The 20446-nt window shown below is 42.8% G+C and overlaps 1 protein-coding gene across 1 annotated transcript in view; it reads left to right on the top strand.

The window, feature by feature from the left end:
• The window catches only part of COL22A1 (collagen type XXII alpha 1 chain), a 210824-nt gene extending 190378 nt beyond the window's left edge, over window positions 1-20446 (top strand). Inside the window, exons 49-64 of the mRNA XM_072851149.1 lie at window positions 1413-1466; window positions 2784-2837; window positions 3661-3714; window positions 4786-4839; window positions 5446-5490; window positions 6459-6512; window positions 7540-7593; window positions 9592-9645; window positions 12171-12242; window positions 14046-14081; window positions 14342-14386; window positions 14695-14874; window positions 17088-17154; window positions 18563-18745; window positions 19113-19190; window positions 20141-20446. Coding sequence (XP_072707250.1) covers window positions 1413-1466; window positions 2784-2837; window positions 3661-3714; window positions 4786-4839; window positions 5446-5490; window positions 6459-6512; window positions 7540-7593; window positions 9592-9645; window positions 12171-12242; window positions 14046-14081; window positions 14342-14386; window positions 14695-14874; window positions 17088-17154; window positions 18563-18745; window positions 19113-19190; window positions 20141-20328 — 1272 coding nt within the window. The 3' untranslated portion in view covers window positions 20329-20446. The remainder of the gene's footprint in view (window positions 1-1412; window positions 1467-2783; window positions 2838-3660; window positions 3715-4785; window positions 4840-5445; window positions 5491-6458; window positions 6513-7539; window positions 7594-9591; window positions 9646-12170; window positions 12243-14045; window positions 14082-14341; window positions 14387-14694; window positions 14875-17087; window positions 17155-18562; window positions 18746-19112; window positions 19191-20140) is intronic.

Consider the following 20446-nt stretch of genomic DNA (forward strand, 5'->3'; position numbering starts at 1 on the left):
TAATGGTCCCCTGAGTGTCATAGAGTTCCCCACTCACGATAATTGCTATTTAATACATTGGCCACTTTTCACTGATTGCTTCAACTCACTCTGTAAATTGATGATAAGCTTCAGTCACTCTCTTTATACAAGGCAATGATCATGAAAACTGTTCCGCAGAGACTACTTAGTAGTATGTGTGTAGGTGTTTTCTTATGTGTGGAATAAGTTGTCAGTCTAGAACCAGCAGATCTAAGAGTATTTTAGTTCTTGATTTTACATAGTAGTATAAGACTGGATATTCTCCAATCTTCATATCCCGTGGGTTACTTTTGAATTAAAAGGCCTTTTACGTGTCCCTCTCCATCACAGTCCTTCTCATTCCTAGCTCTATTCTCTCCGCGAATACAATTATGCTTCTTTGTATTTAAAAAGAGGTGACAGTGCAGAAGCAGGGCTGAAATAACTTGGCTCTTCTGCTTGTAGTATCACTGCTTATACCCTCCAAGAGTTGGGACTTTTCCTGAGCGAAGGGCTTTTCTTTCCAAACCACCTTTCTTTGCCCACAGTCATCACCACTCACATTGCTGCTTACGGTGCAGTTTGGCTCTGCCATGCTAAGGGTGTGCAGCCTTCATCTGTTCTGGGGATCAGCACTGTCTCTTCAAAGCTGAGTTTACATTGCACTGACTAAATGACGGGAGGTACCAGAAAAGAGGATTAGATTAAAAATCTGTTTTCAGATGGTGAAAGATGGCATTCAGCAGTGCCTAAAGGATGCTGAATGCTTTGCCACTGGGACAACATGTGGACCTGCTTTGTGGGTCATTTGCGCTCCCGTGAGCATTATTTTAGAAGCTAATAACACAGACACATTTATTGTGTCTGTATTAACCTCATACTGCCACAGCCATAAGATTATTCCAGTAGGATTAAAACTCTTAAAATGGTCCCTTTGAATAGACTCACAGTCAAAGGAAATGTGCAAAGTAAAACTCAGCTTGTCAAATCAGAGCAAAATGTGATGTTCCTCTAGATTTTTTTTTTCTTCAACTTTTGCTGACTTTTTCCTCTGACTGCATTGACTCGAGGCTTCAGGATTTTGCCTGCCACAGAGAGTGCTTCAAGCTGCTCCCATAATTTCTGTTCTTCAGAGTTATTTTTGTCACAAGATTGGCTTTTTCCTATTTGTCCCCTATTTTCAGAAGGAAGGGCCAGGACCAAAGTCAAATATCTGACTATTTCTGGCTTTGGAGGCTGATTGAATGCAGAGGTTGGCACTGCTTTTCTGTGATGAATGAAGAAATGATGGACTGAATGCTGAACTGAGTGACTGAATAAAACTTCAGTCTTGCCAGTGGTGGTAGGGAGTGTGTTGACAAATATACAAAATGTGTTAATCACTCACGTTGTTTCTGCTTTATTTTGTTTAGGGACCAGACGGGGCACCAGGACCAATAGGACCAGCAGGAAACCCAGGAGACATAGTAAGTCCTAAGCTGTGTTTCACCACCAGCTTCACCTATATTTAGCTCTGTGAAGTAAAGCTGAGCTGGAACCCATGTAATGTCGTTTGAAAGCTCCCCAAACTGTTCTGACTCAACTCTACACCTGCAAGTAGGACCTCCACAAATAACCACAGATTACTCTGTCTTGCAGTTTTGTTTACTTACCAAAAGAAACTCCAAATTAGCCAGAGCATAATCCAGTCCATGGGATCTCTAAGTAGGTTTTTGTACCTCTTGTCTGTCTCTCCTTGCTATTAACATCTCTTAGCCTCTAGAACAGGATGACTAAATCTCTTAGGACACTTCATGACCCAGGCTAACACCTGAAATGTGCATGGGGATTGTCAAAATGAAACCAGCAACCTGTTGAAGGATGTCACAGCAGAGACTGCTCAGATGCCAGGGCCTGAGACCATTCCCTGGCAGCACTGAAAATACTAGTACAGATGTAAACTTTGAGAAGTCCATGAAGAATTTTGGTACCGCTGTTTCATTTGAAGGGTGTTCAGATGCTACTTTGTGGTAATGCATCAGAAAACCCTGGGAGAGACAGGTAATCTGATTGATGCTAACTTCAGGTTGAAAAGGAAAAAATGAACCTTCCCTGAGTAATGCATGCTGTTCAGCTGGAACAGTTTAAGACTGTGTAATTCTGTGATTAATTTCTAGAGCAGGGTTTCCTGATGAGCAAGGTGCCTTTTGCAGATCCATTTCAACCTGAACATCATCATAAGTGAACAGTGATGGTCCTTCCAGTGGCTGTTATGAAATTAGTGAGCACTCTCAGCAGAGAGGCCAGAGACTACATGGACAGGCTGGCTGAAATTCCCTTTCAAATGGGTGATCAAGGCTGAGACACTGTGAAAGACTTGAGATGCTATTGTCCAGTCCTGTAGAGCAAGGGGATTTCTTGGGACTGTCAGCAAGGCACTTCTCATAACTATTCATTTGATAGGTATAAAATATAGGTCTTCTACTTCCTGGCTGGACACCTCATGCAGGAAGTTAAGGAATAAATATTAAACATAATTAAACTTCAGAAAAAAATTACCAGTGATTTCAGTGGTTTCTCCATCTGTAACAACTTATAATTAATACTGGATGTTTTATGTGAAAAGAAAGCCCTCCAGTTTAAACTAGAAAGAATTCAAGGAAACCTCATACACTGTGTGACAAGGGCTACAAGACCAGCTTCTCACAGTTGCCCCTTGTCAAACTCTACATTTGATAAATCTTCATCTGATAGAAGCATCTGAGGAGCTTGTCTGACCCGCAGTGTTTCTGCTTTCTTTCCAGGGTAAAGATGGCCCTCCAGGTCCACAGGGCCCACCAGGGTTGCCTGGACTTCCGGTGAGTGCAATTCAGCTCCTTCTCACTCAATACATTAAACTCTTCATAAACACATAGGTGTGTAAAACAAAGAGGTGACATTTTTGAGGTGCTTTGAAAGCTATGCATGGTCTGTAATGGTATATGTCATGTTGATGCTATGTCCTTGGTCCAAGACAGTGTGAATGCTGTATTTGATCACTTTAAAGTTAAGTGTTAATTACCAACGTGAATCAGGTCTGTTCCTTATCTGCCTCCTCATTGGAAAAAAACCTCTTATGCAGAGCACAAAAATCAACTAACAGCTCCAGTGTAAGGGCACAAAAATTCATAGACTGGAATACTGTCTTTATCTGAATCCACAGTTGAAATAATTCCTTTGCACTGACTCAAGTTCAAGTGCATCTTGGGCATAGACTTTTCTCTTCTGGAAAATGTATTAGTACAACATTTTGGGTTTTTTAAATTTGTCATAGGGATAGGGCCAGAGCTATTTCTAGTGTAAAGCAGCCTAGCTGAATGAAGATAATGGCATTATAATGATTTACAACAGCTGTTTTTAGAATCCTGTTTTAAGATTGTTGGAGTGCGCGCCTTGCTGAAAAGGAGGAAACCCCTTAGAGTTGTCATATTGGAAAGGGAAACAGTTTATGCTGTTACAGTGGTGTGGCAAGGAGAGGTTTATGGCTGAGCTATAGAAATAGGGTAGTTTTTAGAGGGTTAGGCAAACTTAAGTATGCCATGATGAAGCAGAGTTGTCACTGTGAAACTCATGCTGACAAAAACCACACCAACCTTCCCTATCGACTCCTTCCTTATACCCTGTTTTGCATTTCATTTACAGGGAATTGCTGGGAATGACGGCAAAGATGGCAAGCCAGGATCTCTGGGGGAACCGGTAATGTAATTTAAAACTGTTTCGCTCAGGCAATCAGAGCCTGCATCCAGTTATTGGTTTTGGAGCTGCCTATCTATGGACTCCTTAGGGGGGGCAGGGAGCCTGTTTGCACGTCTTTTTTTAACACCAGAAGGACTATATTGTCTTGAGCAATTTATAAGAGTCACACACTAGCAATCTTGAAAAGAAACAGGGTTCTTTTACTTTTACAGCTGCCATAAATACACTAAAACTTAGTGATTTCACTTTTACAGCTACCGTAAATATTGCAGAGAAAGAAGGTTGTCTTGTAATATTAAACATAGTGATCCATTTTTTAGGTAGAAGATTATGGGGCATAAAAAATGTAGAGGAGGTGTCTTTAAAGAAGCCTTTTCTGGATTGCTCTGTGACAGTTCTGCTGTCCAGGATTAGAGGTTTTATATTTGATTTTCTCTACTTAGTCTATATTTGCATTTGTTGAGGGAAAAAAGCTGAGCCATGAAGTTGTCAGCCAAAAGGAAATGTTAATAAATTGGGCAGTGAATGTTATTCCTTGCAACTGTGTTTGTTATATGAGGAATGTGATTCCAGTATCTGGCATTGCCAGCTTCTTTCTGTGACTTGTGAAATGGGACTTAGTGGTTCTGTGAAAAGCCAAGTCCCCAGTCATTAGGACAACTGGTATGTGGAGCAGCGCTTGTCACAGCAGCTGCAGACAGTTATGTGCTTACATCAAAACACCGGATTTCTACGTGCAGATGCTGATTTTGTATGTGCTTACTAGGTATAGGTGCAGTTCTGTGCATTACCCCTTCGGCATTAAAACACTGTAAAGGTGCACCAGTCCAAAGGTTTAAGCTGCCTTTGAACCTGAAAGGCTGCGTTCGTGACAGTGTGGGTAAGGGTATGTGTGGGAATGTCTGTCACTACTGTCCTCCTCGCATGCTCAGACTCCAGCATTGCTGGAGAAACGCTGGGCAATCACAGTTCTCAGTGCTGTTACATCTAAGGGAGCAGAGTAGGAGGTTTTCAACAGCAGAGAGGTGGACCTGAGACTCTCACTAACATAAGCATGGTTGTTTCCCATAGGGAAAGCCTGGAGAACCAGGGGTCCCAGGCCAGGAGGGTGCCAGAGGCTTACCGGTAGGTGCTGCTCTGAAGGATTCAATCCAGTCACTCTTCTGTACTTGTAGCTGGGAAGCTTTTGTTGGGCAGATGAAGGCCTTTACTGCTGCAAACATATAACCAAAGAGCTGGTCTGGCTGAGAATAGTCATGGCATTGTGACTAAATAAATAAATAATCAACAAAAATCAAACACAGGCATTTCCAAATTCTTCACACTTGGAGAAGAGTAGGTTCCTTACCTAGAAGTTAAAGCACATAACCTCATGACCCCTTCTACCAGAAGGCATGGTCACAGCTGTAGCCCTTGTGCTCTGTTACGCATCCTCTGAAAGGATGGGGACAATTAAATTTAGGGCTAAATAATCTATGGGCTGGTCACACCAGGAATACACACAGTCCAGTCTTGGTCTTGCAGCCTAAGGAGCTATGGAAAGAGCTTTTCTCTCCCTGTGACATGGCCCTTCCTGATCACTCCCTGGAACACGGCAGCTCAATGCTGACCGTTCCCCAGGAATCTTAGGCAAAATTGGAAAGGTTATTAAGTGCACATTCAAGCTAGAGTTTTCTTAGTGTTTCATGCATCAGAGTAATGGACGATTGTTGCTTGCATTCTCTTTTGTAGGGTTTCAAAGGACAGAGAGGAGATACAGGTCCCCCAGGTCCCCGGGTAAGTAACATGTACCACATGCATGATGATCCTGTGGATAAAGATTGTGTGAATTAAATTGAGCTTTCTGAGGCAATAGGTAAAAATGATGACAGGTCTGTGTTTAACATGTCTGTTTTCAACCACAATTCCATGGGCCACACCCATGGCATAAAATCACAGCAGCTGTCTTCATTCCCTCTGCTGAAGTTCTGCTCCCAGGTAAGGTGAGGCAGCTGGTAGAGCTGAGTCCTCTGATGCTCCCTTTGAGATAGCCCTTTGTGAGAAAGTTTCAAGGATGCCTCCATACCACATCCATGTGGTACAAATGCTAATGTACAAGGTGAAGAACCCTACACTTGTTGGACAAGTATCAATCAGCTCTCCTCCAAAAATGCCTAAGAAGTGCAAAGTAAGTTGAGGGACAAAACTTACAGAAATGAGAAGAGAAATGTCTCTAGTCCTTTGACTTAGTGGCCTCTGGATCACAAAACCCAAAACTCAAATCCTGTATGAAAAGTTGGTCTCCTCTCAGTTCTGAGCAATGCAGTACAAGAAGCTCCTGGGTTTAGAAAGTGGAATACAAAACTGAATGTCCTTCTGCCTAATTCTGGCTTTTTACAGGGAAATAAAATGCTCTGCTTGCTGGAGTTTAGCTGAAAAATCCAGTGCTGGAGTTCTTCATCTCTTCCTCATTACAGTAGTTTCTGTATCATGAATAGGTTGGTGGTTTTCAGTGACTGCACTAGCAGTAGCAAATATTCTGCTGGAAAGCAGTGCACTGCCTCATGCATCACTTACAGAAGATGCTTCTGAGTTAGTTATTTTTATAAGCTGTGTCATGTATGATGTACGAGGCCCTTGTTGGCTTTAAAAATTTTTCACTGAGCTCAGTCCAATATTGCAGAAACTCCATACCACTTATAGTGGTGTTGCTGGTCTGTCTTTGACCTTGAGCTGGTGTCTCTTTCCTTTTTGCTGAATTGCAGGGGGAGCCAGGTGCGACAGGTCCTGCTGGGCGTGAGGGGCCACCAGGGAAGGATGTAAGTGTACCATTTTAAGCAGAAACTAATCTCCTTCTCCCTGAGAAATGAAGATTTTAATTCACAGTGATTCTGACCTGAAACAGCTGCAGAAACTGAAATAAAGGGTGAATTACTGCAGCGGTGCACAGGGAATGATTTGTGCAAAGATCGTTAGGGTAACAAAGAATTTGAGGGCCTTTGTCACTGCTTAGCTGCTGACACTTAAATGTCAGCTATATCTTTAGAAAAGCAAAGAAAGCTGCATTGTTTGAATCCCAGGCTGTGCTGCGTAGCCATGGACTTGCTTTCTGTCACCCCTCTCCGAGCAGTGCTTCATTCTGCAGGTCCCGCTGGGCCAGGTTGTGTCACGCTTCCTCTGCAAAAACTGTACCTTACTGCATGCGTAGCTCCACTGAAATCTATGAAATACCTATGGAATAAGATGCTGCTGCTCAGAGGAAAGAGAGATGGTGCAAACAGATCCTTTGACAGTGTTAGTGCAGTCACATAACAAAATCCCGGGAGAGTGCAGCTGACGTGGGATCCTGCAGCAGCTGCTGAGCAATGTACCAAGTGGCTGATGTGCCATTGCCATCCGACTTGGGGAAGTGGTTTCTCATTTGCACTCCCTTGTATCACTGGAAAACTGTTGTGCTGTAAATGGTACCCTACAAAGTAAAATGGAAGGTGGACCTAAGGGAACACCTCAGAGAAGACAGAAGCAGGTCTTAAGCCTCCCTCAAGAGAGAACAAAGTAGTCAATTCTTGAGAAATACTAGAGAATCTCTGTCCCTGAGAAATCCAGCTTTAAGATAATCTCATAACAATGGTTTCTGCCTGTAATCAGAATGCATTTAGTGATAGATGTTTAAAATTCTAAATGCCGGTCTTCCTCATACATAACTGAAAGGGGGTAGTGAGACTTCTTTAATGTTTCTCCCTAATATGTAAACAGTGTAATTTAGTAGCAGCATTTTTAAATGCTTGTTTGCTTGCCTCCATGTCAGGTCTTTCTCACTCACCAGAATGCTTTTCTTCATTTCAGGGTGATACTGGTCCCATAGGACCACAGGGCCCTCGAGGACTCAGAGGGCAGCCGGTGAGTTTTCTCTCCTGACAAGCCATTTCTGGAGGTACATTGTGTATAGTGGGAATATCCTGCAGTCCAGAACTCTGTTTTGGAAGAAGAGTCCTAAGCAAGACTCAGGTGATGTTTGATTAAAACACTTTGCCTACTTTGAGAAAGACAAGTCAGAAAGACATTGCTAGAAACTGATGAAGACTTAAAATAATTCAATGGAGTGATGGTTGCTGACTCAGTGGGAAGAATAGTCTAATGGATTCTGCCAGGACTGCAGTGTTAGAAGGGCTCATATTCCAGTCCTGTCTCTGGCATCTCACTCACTTCTCACATGGCCTCAGTTTTCAAAGGTAGACACTAATTATGGGTTCCCAGTTTGAGATATGTGGGGTCCAGTTGTGATACTATTCATTTTTTGTCATGCTCTGTAATTTTTTCTGCAAAAAAGTATAATTTTAGGAAAAGGTTGTTTAATTGAACACCTGTAGAGTTTTATTACAACTTCAGTGGAGAAATGGCAATTTAGTTGACAGTGTTGAAATTCAGTTGAAATTCAGTGTTCAAATTTAGTTGAAAGTGTCATTTGGGATGGCTGAGAAATTACTTTTATTAATTTCATGGGTTTTTCAATTCTCTCTTAAAAATCAACCCTTTCCAAATTTGAATGCAGGTCTCTGTTGCTGAACCTAGGCACATCTTTAATATGTTGCAATGAGTGATTTTTTTTCCTTCTCAGAAGACCTACTAGTGAAACAGATTCTACAACATGTTCCATAATCAGGGCAAAATGCTGATTCAGCCAGCAATGCCAGGAGCTGGAGCGGCAGGTCCCTCTGAGCTGGGAGGGTAGGGGTTTAAATTAGACTGCAGGAACATATGGAGAGCTCCTGTGTCTACCTTGTAATTTATCTCATTATTCCTGTACTGCTGGCATCACTCACTAACGTGTCATGCCCCTGCACAACACTAGCAATGAATAAAAAGACTTGAGGAGACAGAAATTATCATAACTCCAGGCCACATTCTTCTTTGGAGAAGAGATACTTGGGGTTTTGTATGTTGGAGGGCAAAGTATCAGTTTCTCTTATTCTTCCTCTGCTCTCTTTCTTCTCTAATAAGGAGCGTGAGAGACGATTTTGAATATTGCCAATAAAAGGGCTGGTCTTTATGGTCAACTCCAATGCAGGGAAGAACATCTCTGCATAGTGAGTTGGAAGGAGAGAGGAGCAGGGTGTAGAATTTCATCTCACCAAACATTAGTCAGTGTAGATGGTCATCTCAGCTACTTTGATAAGGAATGGTGAGAAACAGGTCCTTTTAAAGGATGATTTGGCTCATTCTGAGTTGTCTGGTGTCAGGCAAGTATCAAATGCCTCAAGGCTTTAGGACAAGTGTTTCCCTTCATTCCCCAAAAAAAGGGAATCCTGAGATGATTAAAAAATAGATGCCTGGCCTCTGGACCCTAATTCAGATGATAGCCCTGAGAAGCAGATGGCAGGCAGTAATTTGCAGGACCTACCTCAGTCACTGGAGAGAGGAAGCCTTCTAACACAGGAAGGTGTGGGGGGATCTGGAGATATCTATCAGCTAGTGCAGAGCACTTTAACATTGATCAGTGAGTTGCCAAGAGGTGCTTCGAACATGGACTGAAGGGACTTGTCTGAACACTGGTGACTTGGAGCAGCTGTAGCAGGTGGCTCCATCCATCCAGGAGAATGCTGCATGTGACAGGGATAAGGGTGAAGAAAAGGAGGAGGAGAAGGAGCGCTGGTTTGGTCCCCTTCAGACTAGGGGATTTGAGTCCACATCTCTCAATTTTTGTCCTGAGATGGGGTTAGCCATGCAATCAGGGATGCAGAAGTTGTGGGGTCAATTGGAAATAAGAGATCCTTACTCTGCAGTCTGCCAAGAGAGGAGGTTGGACAATGCTAAAGAAATCCTTGCTGCTGTAGCAGTAGGTGGATATTTTTAATTGTAGCATACGTTACTTCACTAACCTTTTTCCTTTTGACATAGGGCAAGAATGGATCACCTGGATCTGCGGGAGAACCTGGCCCAGCAGGTAACCCAGTAAGTACCACAAAGGGAAACTCATGCAGCAAGGACTTATGTCAAGGAGAGGTGGCTGATGAAGTATAGATGGAGTCGATTATGTGTAGCTGCTTACCACCCCTGAAGTTGCCATGTCTGAAGATCGGTGATCTGAAAATCACTGGCTGGCCACGACATCGAAGTGGGGTTGGCTGCGTTCCTGGAATTGAGCTGCTAGCTGGGTCATCATTTTTCCCAGCAAAAATTAAGTGTTCACAGAAAAAGGAGATGATTGATTACCTGGTATGCAAAAAAGATTGGCATGCCTTATCTTCACCAGTAGATTTAATTTTGCCACGCTGAGACTGTGCAGACAACAGAGAGTTGTCACAAGGAAGGAGAGGGCCTCAGGGAGTTGACAGACTGCACTGAGGAATAGCAGCAGCAGCAAAGTCCTCCCCAGGCACTTGGGGAAAGAGCAGACAGTGGGCAGTAAACCAAGATCACGAAGCAGAATGAACGCCCCGTGGGGCCATCCTGTGTGGAAGAACAGCGTGGTAATGAAGAGCTGTAAGGAGGACAGTGAGGAGTTGGTTGGGTTTTGTTGTTTTGTTTTTTTTTTTTTCTCTGTTCTGCTGCTGAAAATTGTTCAGGATTCAGCAAATCCATGCAAATGTACCTTTGTGTCCAGTAGCATCTATTGAAATGCAGGACTCTTCCCTCTCTTTGTCCACCTAGACATAGCTTGCTGGGCTGTTAGATTCAGATAGAAACAAAGGCATAGCAGAATCTGAAAAATTGCAGCAAGACTGCACTCTTTGTGGTCCTTGCCATGCCATAAAGCAACCTCAGCTTCACCACAGACTTGTGCCCTGAGCACGTATTGCTTTGCTGCAGGGATGTCTCCTCCTAAGTAGTCTCAGTGAAGCAAGCAACACTTTACTGCATGGGGAGGTGATAACTCACAGATTACAGGTGGGGTAGGAGCAGTGCAGTCTCACAGCCTTTCTGCAGCCAAGAATTAGTGCTGCTGCTTTTTTTCTCCTTGACATAACTTCTTACCTTTCTGGGACCACTGCCATTGCTTCTTACCCCGTGGATCCCCACTGTTGTTTTTTCAGCCTTCATTTCTTCTTCTCATCACACCCACCCCTGTTCCCAATTCCTGTTACTGCTTTTTGGCTTTCTGGGTCTTCATCAGGCCACTGTGGCTTTGGGATGCCCTGTGAGTGCCAAATGTGGGTTATTTTTTAATCATCATCATGTTATCACATTACCTAGACAGTCAGCTAGTGACCCAGGGACTCACCAGGCAGCTTCCTGCACAAACAGAGAACTACAGCAGTCTCTGCTCCAGAGGATTTACAGTCCAAAAATAACATAAGAGATTGAAAAAGGATAAAGTCAGATGGTTGAGAAAGGGGAAACAATGAGACAGTGTTGGTCAGCAGAACAGTCATCAGTATCCTTCTCTGTCATTAAAATGAACCCTCTCCCTTTCATAAAGGTGATCATGGGAAGTATTTCCTTGTGCTATACGCGAGTCCATTTTTTTCCAGCCTTGTCTGGAAATGCACTAATTTCCTTCACAATGTGGTGTGAGAAGCCAATATATTATATTTCCATTTTGAAAAAAAGGAGAAGCGAGAAAGGGTATCATGGCATAAGGGTTTCTTTTCCACCTTCACCATTGCTGACTTGTAATCACAAGGTAGAACGTGCCAGGAACCTTCTCTTTTTGCATCTGCTCTTTGACAGTGTCCATCCCACTTCACAGTACTCATGCTATAGCCTGCACACAGCAATGCAGCGCAGCCCCTGAAATCTCCACGTTTGATTGCATACCCAAAAGCCATGTGCCTTGTGCCTGTCAGGTTCGTTGGTGCTCACTTTACACAAGACGGGCTTAAAATGAAGACAAGTTTTACTCTAAGAAGAAAAAGGGATACGTTCTGAATTAGAAGGTAGGGGACAAAGTTGTGAAAGAAAAGGTTAAAATAAGAGTAAAAAAAAAAATCAGAAGTGTACATGAAATGGCTCTGTATCACAAACTGCCATTTAAGCTGCCCTGATCTGTAAGAAAAAGGGATAGTTTGGCAGAGTATCGCAAGAGATAGGTAGAAGGCAGACATTTTTTAAATTGAACCTGGAAATAAAGGCAAAAGAGCAACTCAGTAGCTGTCTGTTCATTGTGTTCTCAGATTTGAGCAGTATGACCATCTGCACTGTTTCCCTGTTGTCACACATCACAGCGTTTCCATTCTGCAACACCACCTTATAAACCGTGCAATGCCAGAATAGCCACTGAACATATCTCCTGTCACTTCCATAATTGTCACTTCTTTTTCATCTTTTCACAGGGACCCCACATAGCTTGTTAATAATGCAAACATGGTGTTTGCAGCCTGCTTTTCTAAATGACTTTGTTCTTCCTTTCCTTGTCAGTTCTGGGAGTCCTGCTGCTACAGTGAAATTTCCCAGTTCCAATGTATCTGTAAATGCATGCTCTGGAAAAGAGATGTTGGAGAAAGGGCTGCTAGTGTCTGTCTCATTTCTGTCCTAAGGGTCCTAAAGGAAATAAAGGAGAAAATGGCAGTCCAGGACTCCCTGGTTTCATAGGACCCCGAGGACCACCTGTAAGTATGTCTGGGGATGGATTAGACCTACTAATTGCCTGCTTTTAAATGTTGGACTGATGACGGCGGAACATAGTCATCTTTAACTGGGTAAAAAACATAGGCAGGAGATCTGACTCTTTACTTCTAAAGGAAATTGGACTGCAAAAACAGCACTTTTCTTATGGATGAACATCCATAATCTCATTTACTGAGCTGGTACCTGCCAGTCAGCCTTGGTAATGTGTGCATTAATCAGGCTGGTTCAATAGTCTTCTTAATATGGGTATGGGGTATTTAAGTTACTCAAACTATATCTCTGCATGGACCCCAGAAGGGGTAAATACAGAAATTTTAAGTGCTGATAACAATATAGGTATTTTAGCAGCAAGAGAGGTACATTGCAATTAAAGCATTTGTGTATCTCCCAAGGTGATATCAAATGATACCTATATATGTGAAAATATCACAGCTTTGAAATCCAATATTTCTAGCCCTTCCAAGGTGAGTAAAATATGTTACATTCCACTGGAAGGATGGAAAAGATGAATGTTAGGTAAATATTTTTATTTCTAGTTCTGTTGTGACTTAAAATGAGATTTAAAAGGTTTTCATGTGAATCTAGCAGAGCTGAATCTTCCACAGGATGATTCTTTTTTTCTTCTTCTTTTTTTTTTTTTATGATTGGAAAGGGAGTTTTGTGGTGAAAAGAGGACAAAAATATTTCTCTGGAAAATTAATTTAAAGCAGCAAACCTGGTGGCCATTTAAAACTGAAGTGGCCCTAAGGAATACTCAAGTGAGTCTGGTGCTGCCTAATTTGGAGCTGATGTGATCACACATCTGTGATTAGTTCTATTGCTCATGCATACATGTACGTATGCTAGCACTGTCAAGGTTGTTACATGTGTTTCCAGGTTATGGGAAAAATACCACCTGCATGCACACATTATAGATATGATCATGTGTGTGGATTGTAAATGGACTATAAAGATGAATGTTTCCATTCATGATATGGAAAGTGGGAAGACGTTTAGCAATAACCAGTTTAATGTTTGCTTTGCCTTATCAGTGCACTTCAGGACTGCAGTGACTTTTTTTTCACTGAAATGCTAAAATGCAAAGATTGTATTGCCTAATTATCACATTATAAAAGCAGAGTATAGAAAAAAAATCGTAATAGGGTGCTTGTTTAAATTGAGGTTATTTGATATTGTGGGTTGGACTAGATGACCTTTAAAGGTCCCTTCCAGCCCAAACCATTCTATGATTCTGTGATTCTATGATATAGTCCTGAAACACAGGCAAGCTTTCAGGCTCAAACTTGCTTTATCACTGGCTCTGTATCCATTATCTCAGCTGGTGTGATACAAAATGGTACCTCTTCTTAGAGAATTTACTTCCTTTACATCTTCAGACTGTTATGGCTATAACATTGGCACTGCTTAAGCTAAGCCAGCCCAAGTAAAGTCTATGAAGCTTTGTGAAATGTCTGTAAGAAAAAGCAATAAAATGTATTGAAAGCAGGAACACACTTTCAATGAAACATCTGTCCTGATCTCAGCTGGTTCGGTAGAAATTACTTCCTTTTATTTCCAAACATTTACACAGTATGCAGCTTTACTAAAAAATGCTTTCTAAATAGTAGGATGTGTCTTTCCAGGAATGACCTATAGCAGTAGGATAAAGATAAATCATCCAAACCCGCTGCTGTGTAGCAGAAAACTTGGGTTCTAAACAGAAAGTAAGACTTGTGGTTATTAGGTAGGGTCTTTCTTCCAACTCCTTGCAATGCGATGCTAAATTTACTCTCTGTATCTCTCAGGGAGAACCAGGAGAGAAAGGTCCTCCTGGAAAAGAGGTAAGTTAAATTCCCAGTTGTTTCAAAGTAGGGCTGGTGTCTTGGGATAAAAACATCAAGGATGCTACCTGGGTTGCAATAAATTGATTTTTTTCTTGAATTGTTGATATTTGAGAGCAAACAGGGAGCTCTCAGGAATCTGTGGGGTTGATAGGAAAAGAAATTTTCCCCAGGTCATAAGAATCACTGCAAAGGCATGCGCTTTATTATTTACTGTTATTATGGATAGCTCTTTCATGCCTACCCTTATTTTGTTGCAGGGTGCACCAGGAAAACCAGGTGAAATTGGCTCCAGAGGAGAGAGGGTAGGTTGGAGAATATTATTAGTTATTTCATTGCGTTGAAATAAAGAGAGCTATTTTGAGTTAGGGGCCAAGGAAGGGGTCATGCGAGAGTGAAGTATGGCCTGTAGATACTTGCCATGGATATTGCTCCCCACCCTCACAGCCCTCTCTTTAATCATTCTCCGCCAGTAATAATTTGTGGATCATTTGTAATGCACCAGATGTTGTATTCAGTAACTTTGCCAGCTCAGCTGTTTGTGTTTTGCTTTGCTTGGAAATCAGAAGTTTGCCTCTTATTTTGTGGTGGTAATGTCATTTTTTTCACTTAGGGAGAGCCTGGCATCAAAGGCGAAAAAGGCCCTCAGGGAGAAAAGGGCCCTCCAGGTGATCCTGGGATACCTGGCCATAAAGGCCATCCAGGACTGATGGGTCCCCACGGACCCCCAGGAGACACTGGGCAAGTTGGACCTCCCGGTCCTCCAGGACAGCCAGGATTTCCAGGACCAAGGGTAAGACTGCCAGAGAAGGGCTTTGTACAGTAATTTTCCTGCCACAGTGTGTGATCAGAAAAGTACCTGGGATAACAGTAAGGCTGACAGAAACCAGAGCAAGTGTGTGTTATAATGGGGAGGTGTTTTTATCTCTTGATACATAAAATGAGAACTATAGCATATCTCAGGGATGTTTTGTGGGGGTGTTGGATTGAACTTCAGGAGAGCTGAGAAATCCACACCTATAGCCAGGGCAGCCAGTCCCTGACACCTTATACCCCTAAAAGCCTAAATCAGGTCATGTGACTATGGCCATGGGTCTGGAGTCTGAAAAAGCTTCTTTCTGTAAGGGTGTTAATGCGTAGCATTTCATAAGGAGGTCTTACGCCTTCCTCTGCTGCTGGTTGTTATGAGAGACAAAATGCTGAGCCGTGGAAAGGTCACTGCTCTATTCCTAGAAATCCTGGAGTCAGCTCATCAGAATTCATGAAATACTATTTTTGTTTAATATTCTCTCTTCCCCCCCCCCCCCCCCAACGGGGAACAATCTCGCTACTGAGAGTGCCTGAAGGTAATGTATGTAGAAGAACGAGAAAAACTACCCACACTAGTGAAGCTGCTATGCCCATCCTGAGGATGAATTTGAGATTACCCCAGAGGGGAATAAACAGTGAAATAATCTCTGATGTAAAAGCTGGGTAAATTTTAGACAAAATATTTCTATGTGTCTCAACAACATAGAGATTTGATGAAATCCAGTGATGATTATGGAAGCTTAATGCAACTAATAGGGTTAAAACTTGAAAAGATAATTTGTAATCCTTCAAAGTATGTTCCACAATCATGTTTACTTACTGGGATATTCACTAAGAGCCATCACAAGTGGTTAGTACTTAATGACAAAATTGTTTCATTTGTCACCAACAAACACATCTTTTTCTCACGCAAAATTTGTATTGGGAAGAAGGCAGCAAATAGACCAACTCTGTACTTAGCAGCAATGTTATTGGTTAAAATTGAAATGTCTCTTAGCTATTTAGTAAAACCTACATTACTTAATGAACAGTAACTTCTGATTCAGAAGACCTCACAAGGTTTTTATAAACATAAAGGACACAGACTGCATCCTTGTATGTTAAAAGGATAGGTGTGAGGGAAAAACAATGCTTTCATGCAAATAACTCATACACAAAAGAATGCAGTCTTAAGGTTGACCAGAAGTATTTTCAAAACTGACAGAAACTCAAAGAATGATTTTAGCCGAAAAATGAAAAGTGTATTTCAAGTGAAACATCTCACTTTGTGATTTACAAAGGAAAACATTTGATCTTGCTGGTTCAAAATGTTTTATTTTTTAAATATAGCTACATTTTTCTCTTTTGAGTTTATGCAAAGACAAGAGTCTGGTTAACCTAAACCCACTTTTTTAAATTTCTTGAAAAGCCACAACCTAAAAAATTCTTCCACCTACCAAAAATGCTTTAATCAATTTTTCAGTTGCATCATCCAGAGTTGTTGTCACATAGCTTTGAGTTTTGACAGCTACTAAAGCTGTTCAACAGCAATGATGTCGCACAAAAGAGCTGAGAGAAGGGATGAAAGATACTGTCCCTTGGAGGCTGGGTAGGGGACCAAGGCCAGGCAGCCACATCCCCTGTCTCCCTTCAACAGCCTGAAATCAGGCAGAACCTTGTACTCGTTTGGAAGAATGAGTATCCTATGCATAAATTGGCTTCTGTTCCCTGAGATAAAGCCTGTTGGCAGGCAATGCATCCAGTATGAGTGTTTATAGCAAGTCTATATACCCACCTGAACTACCCTGGGGGCACGCTTGCTTCTCTCTGCAAGGAAATGTGCAATGCTGAAAAAGGAGGTAGGCTTTCCACTATGATCTAGTAAGGCAGAAGATGTCTCCTGATTCGATTTTTACTACTTCTCCTATCAGTGTATAGGAGGGAGATTTTCTCTAGGAAGGAGATGGGGACAGTGTCCCAACTATGCCCTCTGACCAGGCTCCCTGTTTATACTGTTAAGCCCATGGCTTGCCAGCAGGTTGGGAATTGTGGGTGTTTTGAGTCCCTTTACATTCTTCTTTCAGGCAGTCCCTGCAGCCCTGTGTATGCTGTGGATTATGAAATGCAACCCACTAAACCCTTTGTGGAGGGTTTAATTTGCACATCCCCTGGCTGTGATTATTATGTCTTGTTATTGCTGTGATTATTACTCTCTAGGGGGAACCCCCATCTCTAGAGACTTTGAGAAGGCTCATCCAAGAGGAGTTAGCCAAGCAGCTAGATGGTAAGTAATCAGCTCTGGGAAGCCAGAAGATATATTTGAGGGTATGAAAGATACTTTCCATAGCTGTGATGGCACCTGAACCTCTCCTGCTTATGGAAGGCCATGTTGCAACAAGCCTACCTGGAAGGAGGAATGTGGAAAATGAAATGTGCTTAGCAAGCTTTACCGTTCCCCAAGCCTGACGTTCCCAGCAATAGCACAGGGGCTTTCTCCCTTCTTCAACACAAGGCCATTGCCTGTGCTAAGCACCTCATGGCTTTTTGCTACCAAAACAGCTTTGCTGCAGACTCGTTCCTGCAGATGCCTGGGCTGAGATGGTAGGACAAGAGAAGATACAAATTCAAACAGATTTATTTGGGGCCCTGGAAGAGAAAGTAATCACAGTAGGACGTAAACTTGCTTTTGAGGTCCTAGCTGGAGAAGAAATGTTCCTGATTTCTGGCTGTGACATTTGATACTCATCAGTATGAGAAGAGAGGGTGGAGTGGATGTGGGCTGCTGCTTCTCTCAAAGTACATGAACTGCACACCACTAGTGACTCCATCTACAGTGAAATGCAGAGCTATAGTGCTTCTTCTCACACAGCTCTTGGAGCAGCTGACACATAGCTGCAGGCATTTTTCTCCATGCTAAAGATCATGGTTCAATGGAGTGATTTATTTGAAGGATTTTATTTACACACTCTCAGACTTCAAATTCCATGCCAATCTAAAAGCATTCAAGATTTTGGATCAATGAAGAGAAGATAGAAAACCCTTCTCCCTCTATTCTTAGGATGTTTTTGTGATGCTGAGTATGTCTTAAGAGCTCTCTATGCTGTTCAGGGTCTTAATATAGAAGTGGCAAGCAATGTGCCTGCTTGGAAATTGGAGAATATGCTGACGCAGGGAGCTGCCTTAGTTACAGTTTCTGACTTCACAGCCAGAGATGGGTACATTAGCTTTAACTCCACATGTGTAACAGCCCTGAACAAGAAAAGTAAGCTTTCTCCTACAGAGCAGCCATGTAGCATCTCGCTCTGTGTAGCAGAAGCAGTGGAAATAGGCTATTCTTTTCAGAGCAGCAATGATTCCAGTTTGACAGAAGTCCACCAGCTGCACAGCTAAAGGAAAGGACATTTCAGATCCTTGGTGGACAAGGAGCAGAGGATGAGAGAAGTGTTTAGGATTAAGTATGAAATTTAGGAGAAGTTTAAAGCTACTGAGAAATGAGGTTTAAATAATTTAGAGAGGGTCAGGGAGGCACCATCATGGCTTATGGGGAAGGATTGTGTGGGGACAACAAATGGGTGGCCCAGAAAAATTGATCTGTGACAATACTTGGTCTTTACTGGGCCACTGCTTCTGGCTCTCTGTCTCTTGGAGCACTGACCTTCTAGTCTAACAAACCCATTTCCCTCTCTTCACAGTAAAGTTAGCTTATCTCCTGGCTCAGATACAGCCTTCACATGTAAAAGCTTCCCATGGCAGACCAGGACCTCCTGGTCCCCCTGGGAAGGAAGGACTTCCAGGAAGAACTGGCCCTCCGGGAGAGCCTGGCCGGCCTGGACAGACTGGGTCTGAAGGGCCACCTGGACCAATTGGTCCCAAAGGCAAGTGAAACTTGGTGTGTTTGGGCAGTCTGATAAAGGGATGTGTCCACCACACTTTGGCGTCCACCTCTCCTCTTAGTAGCACCTAAGTGGTCATCAAAATGCATGTGTTAGAAGCAGCCTCAGTCTGTTGAAGCAGAGGTGGTGAATGTGACCAGCAATTGCTGGTGTGTTCTACCTCTGGCCAGAATTGGAGTGGGGCGAGTCTTCATTCGCGCTTAACGTCCCATCTCAGAGGACTGGCCACAATTAGGAACTCTTTTTAGCAAATATATTGGCTTCAGTGTAGATGGAAGACCTATGGTAGTATTTTTTAGTTCTGTAGATCATGCTCATCAGTTCATTATTTTTCTTTCCCTCTCTACAGGAGAAAGAGGAGCAAAGGGTGAGAAAGGAGACACTGGTGTTGGCCAACGAGGGGAAATAGGTCCTCCAGGAATTCCAGGTGTGTTTATTCAGAACACCCCACAAAACACATCACTCAGAACCTCTACAAGGACACAGGTCTCTGCCATATCAGATAGACGATCAGGATAACATAAATATAGCATACAAACTTTATGTAGAAAGTGGCCCAAAGAGAAGAGATATATCACTAGCATCATATCTGGCCACCTTTGTTTCCTCAGCCTGATTGACAGGTATAATGAGCCATCTCAGTAACAGCTAGGTTAACTAACCTTTGGGACAAATCCAAAGTGAAGCTTTAATTACTAGATAAACTGTGAAGTGTCCTGTTTGCCCTTGCCAGAATCTTGTGTGACCAACCCAGAGATCCAGGCAGCTTCAGATGTTATAAAAGGTCATATGCAACACCTGTGCCCCAGGCATACAGCTTGTGCTTTACCTTTGCTGATGAAGAAAGAACAAATATGTTTTGTTTCCAATTTGAAATTAGGAACCATTGATCAGTTTTGCCTTCACCCTGCTTTGTTGGGGGAGGAAACTATGGGAAGTCTTCATAACGCCATGGTCTGCTTTTGGCATACTGGCCCTGCATTGCCTTAAAATAACAATGGACCTGCTATGCTTCATACAAATGAGTTGTCTCCCAAAGTTGGCTCTTGCCTCAAGCTTTCCCATCCTCATCTCCTCTCTATGAGGACTATATGTCATTAGTTGGGTCATGCAGCTGCATAACTTCAACGTGGTGATAGAGAAAGAGCAGCCGTAGCAGAGTTGTGCAGCCCAAGGATGCCATAGGGGGTGGAAATCTTTCTTTCAGAGGAGACACACTTGTCACAACCTTGTAGATACATGCTAGGCAGACCCAAATTTGTGGAAGCTGATGTCTGCATCCCAGTTTCGCAGCAAAGCCATCTCCTGTGATGTTACACTGCTGAGTACTGCACCGTGGGGGTGTCACTCACCAAGGGCATTTTGTTTTTATTTTAGGCCTCCCAGGGGAGCCTGGCTATGCCAAAGATGGGATGCCAGGACCACCCGGCCCTCAAGGCGAAGCTGGTGTGCCTGGTCTCACAGGTCCACAGGGACCTCCAGGAGCCAACGGACAGTGTGACCCCACTCAGTGCGCTTACTATGCAAGCCTGGCTGCCAGACCCACCAACGTCAAAGGGCCCTAGCATGCAGGGAGTATCCCCAGACTTGTTTTTAAAACTTGAATTCATCACGCCTGCCAAGAGCTCTCAGATGTCTTCAACTGTGTTTCTTTTGTGGGAGGCCTTGTAAAGCCAACAAATG

The sequence above is a fragment of the Ciconia boyciana genome, chromosome 2, assembly GCF_034638445.1.
Source record: "Ciconia boyciana chromosome 2, ASM3463844v1, whole genome shotgun sequence".
Classification (NCBI taxonomy): Eukaryota; Metazoa; Chordata; class Aves; order Ciconiiformes; family Ciconiidae; genus Ciconia; species Ciconia boyciana.